Below are 5743 nucleotides of genomic sequence, written 5' to 3'. Positions count from 1 at the left end.
TGTGTGTGTGTCTGTGTGACATACAGATACATTGGTAGGTATGTAGATAGATAGACAGATAGACAGACAGACAGACAGACAGACAGACAGACAGACAGACAGACAGACAGACAGACAGACAGACAGACAGACAGACAGATAGATAGATAGATAGATAGATAGATAGATAGATAAATAGATAGATAGATTGATAGATAGACAGATAGATAGAATACATGGATCAATACATATAAATATGGGCATGTATATGTGCACACATTATAGTGGGTATTGGTATATATGTACATGTATGTATGGTAACACACATTCAGTTACTCACTGACTCACTCATTTACATGATCCCATTTTCACTCACACATACTAATGCATGCACATACATGTATATATCATATACAAAAATTGTGAGATTCTGTATACCTTGCCCAAAAATTTGATGTTTCCATGAGTAGATCTCCTTTTCAAGTTTTGTAGTCAATCATTTATGTTCTTTCCACAAACACAAAAAAGGCATTGATGGTGAAAATCTTGCACTCAGATCTTAACAGAATTCAATTCAATGGCTAAACAAACAGCTGTTTATGAGACTACAAAATGCTGATAAACCCTTTCACTGAAGAGCTTCAACACAGGCGGGCAAATAGAGCATCATGTGACAGAAAAGCATATGGTCCTAGGTGAAAAGCCAACATGCCAAATGAGGTCACTTGAGGTAATGCCATAATATAATGCCTAATGAAACAGTCTTGTATACTGAATTGTCTGCAATCCTCATGCAGTAACTCATTCCCTCTGAAATGGGTAACACAGCATTTCACTACCATAAGTATATTTCATTCAATTTGAGAGGAAGCCTAATATGTTGCTTAGGCTCACTAAGATCCACACTATATTTGCCATGCAATCACAACCAAGATTTTTTGCTAAACATTTGGTTGGAGGTAATGCAGGGTACAACATTTCCAAGTTTTAATCTGTGCAAGTTGCATGTGAAAAAAAAATAAAAAGAAATGGTTCAAAGAAGAAAAAAAAAAGCAAAGCAAAGTCTCTCTTCTCAGATCCAGTCATACAGAAGCATTAAATCTCAGTAGAAGTAATATGCAAAAAGTTGCAGAAAGGTTGTGCTATATGTAAATTCTGAAAACACTGAAATTCCAAATACTGCCATTCTTCCCTTCATTTCTAACTAAGAATTTAATGTGCTGTGAAATTGGATATTACAACATGGCTAAAACAGCCACATAACAGGCTTTAGAATGAATACTTGGAGGTATATACTGTTTTAATGTTGCAAAGCCTCACTCAATATCTTTGAGGCAACTTTACACACATACACACACACACACCTGTAAAAAACACCTATCTTGTATATGAACAAACATACACAGACATAAAAACATATACACACTCATACACACATGCACAAACAAATATATGCTGACAATGGATATTTATATATGTATGTGTATATTTATATGTATACATAAATACATATACACATACATACATGTATACATATACATGTATGTATATACATATATATATATATATATATATATATATATATATATATATATATATATATATATATATATATATATATATATATATATATATATAGATATATATATATATATATATATATATATATATATATATATATATATATATATATATACAGCTACATATATATGTATTTACACATCTTTATGAGCACTGAAGGGACTTTCACACCCTTTACACATCTGTTACATGACTAGGTAGAGCAAAATTTATCAGTGATAACAGAGATATCTCTAATGGATAATACATTTTTATATCAACTGTTATGAAGATGATGAGCAGATGAATAGATATTAGCATTGGTCACTGATGTTCCAACCACACAAGGGATTGTTCTTCAGGTAAACATAGTACTATGTGAACAACAATAAGTCCTATCTGAATTTTTTGAAGGGTCTTTATATCAGGCTTGTATGTAATCAATAAACTACCAATTTACTTCTCAACAAGATCAAGGAAAGCTAAGCATCAGGTTATCCTGAACAGGCACTTCAAAGTGTGTGAGGGTACTTGGCACTAACAACAATGGAGTCATACACTCCTGCAACGTGAGGATGACACGTGTAAGACAAATCAGATCTAACCTCAAGAACCTAAGGGTTTCTTGGGTTTAATTTTCTCATAGGAAAACTTCTGGCCTCTGTCCAGCAGGCGGCCACTACCTTCCTCCTCATATAGGGTCTTCTTTTTCAGGAAATGGAAATGATCAAGGGCAAAGTTGTAAAAGTCATTCTCTAGTCGCCAGACCTGGGGAGGGGGAAAAAACATATCAACATATGCATAAATGCTTGGATTTTTTAATAAATTACAGAATACAGACTTCTGTATTTCTGTTTGGTTGGCCTTCATTTTGAAATAATGTGAAAAAGACAAAAAAAATGAATCTTGCTACAATATCCACAATTGGAAACATGACTAAAAATAACTTTTGGTAGTACATCTTAATGGTAAAATATAGTTTAGCATCCTTAACAAGGCCTCGATCATCATATTTCATTCTAAATCAATCACATAAAGAGAAATTTCCTTCTTATATCGTAGTAAAAATTATTATTATTATCATCTAATATACAGCATCCTATGGGTGTTTACATGTTAGTTTCATCTATTACTCCCAAAGCTACAAAGTCTCTATTGCTTATCCATATTCTCACACTTTTTTCTCATTAATTATACATGCAGTGAACATAATAGTGAATTTTATCAATACTTCCATTTAATGTATTTTTCATGTGTCCTTCAAAACAATTTTCATCCTTTCAAACAAAGCTGAAGATACAGAACTATGCAACAAACAATAAAACCTAAAGAAAAAACAACTTACCTTTGTATTCTGCAGCTTTGCAATTGTCTCTTCTGAGGGCATGATCTTTTTCACTGTTTTTCTTAAATGCGATTTGGAACCTGTAATACAAAAGACTTACACTGCTCTTCTGACTATCACATCTATATGCTTACCATCAACTATGATATTACTTGTGTTTCATTTGAACTATTTGACCTTATGAAGTGATTTACCCAAATTATCAGTAATAATTTTATAAGATGAAAAGAAAAAAAGCAATTGCTTTCCTAATCAAGTTTCTAATGTCCTTTTGTTATTGTAAAATACTGAAATAAATAGTATGATAAATGTGGAGACATATCTCAAATATTTTAATCACATAAGAGTGCTCAGTTTTTTCTCTACTCTTAGTGTACACCATCATTCCACAGCCTGTATAGTTGGCATTATGAACCATGCTCATTGCAACAAATATAGAAAAAGGTATGAATAAAAATAAATATCTTCATAGCACAAGAAAGTATTTGACCTGTTTCATCATATCTTAATCAGGAATTTTTTTCTGTATTTCTGAGAAGATATACGCTAAACAGTCAAATGTATCTCTTTCACTACGAAGATATTCCTTCTTGTTCATACCTTTTTCTATATCTGGCACTACTAGAAAGGTGGACCCCATTTCCCTCCCCATGATAAGAGTAATGCCTACACTTTTTGGAAAAACAACAAAAAAATTTTAGTCTTCAAAATACCAGATAACAAACAACATACCTGTGATATACAAATCAAGAGCCCCTTTGAACATCTGCGGAAGTGAGTATTCCAGCATGGCAACAAAATCTTTAAGTTCTTCTGTGACTCCAACAAGGAAATAATTGTGGACCAGGTTGTGCTTTGCTTGCTCAAGGGCCCAAGCTGAACCTGGAACCCTGGTTGTGAGAGAAAAATGGATGAGAATGAAAAAATATATTAATATCCATGCAGTCTTCTGCACAACCTCTATTAGGACATTGTTACACAATGAACGACATATTAAAAAGTTAATCTATATACATTTCATTATCATATTTTTTCAATATATTCTACAAACAAAATATCTGAATCATAAAACTCATCATAACTAATGAGTAAATATTTGGGACTATATGTTCCTGTAAATAAAGTTTCTTTCTCTTCAACAAAAAACAAACTTCCAACCATTAACCCATTGCCGACGGGTGGCAGGTACGCACATGCCATGGCATGGCGGGACCATCTGCCGGGGGCACGTACGCACATGCCATAGAGTATGCATGGACATGCCATGAGTTTTTTTTTTGTTACAATCACGGCAAAAGATTATTTTTTTGCCAGTGAAAGTGTGATTAAGTCGGTTTTAACACTTTCTCATTTTTACCATGCAACAAACAAAAAAAATGCAACAAACCGACAATTTCAACTCCATGATGCCACACACTGCTTATTTTATTCGGACTATAGACCGAATAATGATCAACTATGGAGTCTATATAACAACAAAAATACCCTTCAGTCTCGATTTATCAGGAAGTTTGGCAAGTAGAGACTGTAAAAAATAATGAAAATTGAAAATACAACATATCTTCGTAGTATTACAAAGAAACGGCATGGGATGCTGGTATTTGGCATGAGTGGTCGCGCATGCTCGGGCGACGATATAAGCCCCCAGCAGCGAGGCCCCGGCCTCTATGAATGCTACCCGTCAATTATGGGTTAATAAACAGATGAATTTACAAACCAGCAATCTGAATGGTGACCACAGAAGAAGGGGACTTGCAGCCATAAGTGGTTCATCGAACAGTCTGGATGATCTTTTGCCACACATTCATCCAAGGTCTGAAATTGGTAACACGTAGTCAAAAATTACACAAGTTTAATCCTCACTAATTGTTATTTTATCCAATTAAATGAATAATTATATGACAAACAACGAAATTATGTACAGTTTCACATGGCTAGAACTAACCAACATAAAGCCAAGATGCAGCACAAATGCTTCTCAATAATACACACAAATACAATACATAAATAATTCATAGGCTTGTCAATTCATATTCAAACTGTATCAATTATCAATGATACATACATTCTTTTTTATGTATTGTCTTTTGATCTGGTAAGAAACAACAAACAGAAGACAAAAAGATTTTCTCAAAATAAAAGCACCAAGCTCAGGGTATCTACTCTGTGTTAAATAGAATTATGACATTCAGGACACTAAACACAACCTTCTAAGTTAAAGTAGGTCAAATCCAAGCATATTAGTCTTCATGAGAACTTAATATACTGTTTTAGGTGACTGATACAATAAATCATTTCCTGTACAAGCATTTCACAAAAAAATCCATTTTTCTGTGCAGGCACTTCAATTTATGTAACTAAATTTGTATACAGTGTCTGGCCATAAACATGTGAAAGTTCCAGTATTTTTTTATGAATTGGAAGTATTTGGAATCAGTTCTTGGCAGCAATTCTAAATGGGAAATGCACTGTTGTCATACAGAGATGTCTGCCGGGAGTTGCATAATACTTATATTCAACTGAGAAGTTATACTATTTAGGTTTACATCAGATCCAGTTACTTTACATACTAAGAGGCATTTTTATTGTGTTTTTGTGTATCTGAGTTAGGATCTAATAAAAATAAAATGCTTGGTAAATTTTTCATACAAGAGTAGCATGCTAATTTTTCAAAACATTAGCATGGCTTAACACCCGCTTTAAATATTCCAGTGAATGGAAATCGGACCACAAATAATTAAACTAATAAGATAATAAAGGCCTGCATGACCTTATGGGTAAAAGTCAGATGAAACAGGCATTTAAATGAGCATTCAGCATATTCTATATAAACAGCATCTGTAGTCTTAACCCTTAAGG

At 33.3% G+C, this 5743-nt stretch overlaps 1 protein-coding gene across 3 annotated transcripts in view; it reads right to left on the bottom strand.

The window, feature by feature from the left end:
• Positions 1–1683: 1683 nt before the first annotated feature.
• The window catches only part of LOC119574368 (heparan sulfate 2-O-sulfotransferase 1-like), a 12929-nt gene continuing 8869 nt past the window's right edge, over positions 1684–5743 (bottom strand). For 2 of the 3 annotated variants that reach the window (XM_037921596.1, XM_037921588.1), the window contains exons 6-9: positions 4602–4699; positions 3617–3774; positions 2885–2964; positions 2068–2307 (exon numbers count right to left, since the gene is read on the bottom strand). In XM_037921596.1, the coding sequence (XP_037777524.1) occupies positions 2146–2307; positions 2885–2964; positions 3617–3774; positions 4602–4699 (498 nt within the window). In that variant the 3' untranslated portion in view covers positions 2068–2145. Of the gene's footprint in view, positions 2308–2884; positions 2965–3616; positions 3775–4601; positions 4700–5743 lie in introns of all 3 variants that reach the window. The other variant, XM_037921580.1, reaches the window with a different exon arrangement.

Source organism: Penaeus monodon, chromosome 1 (genome assembly GCF_015228065.2).
Source record: "Penaeus monodon isolate SGIC_2016 chromosome 1, NSTDA_Pmon_1, whole genome shotgun sequence".
Taxonomy (NCBI): domain Eukaryota; kingdom Metazoa; phylum Arthropoda; class Malacostraca; order Decapoda; family Penaeidae; genus Penaeus; species Penaeus monodon.
The sequence above is the reverse complement of the archived record's forward strand: the minus strand, read 5'-3'. Positions and strand labels throughout refer to the sequence as shown.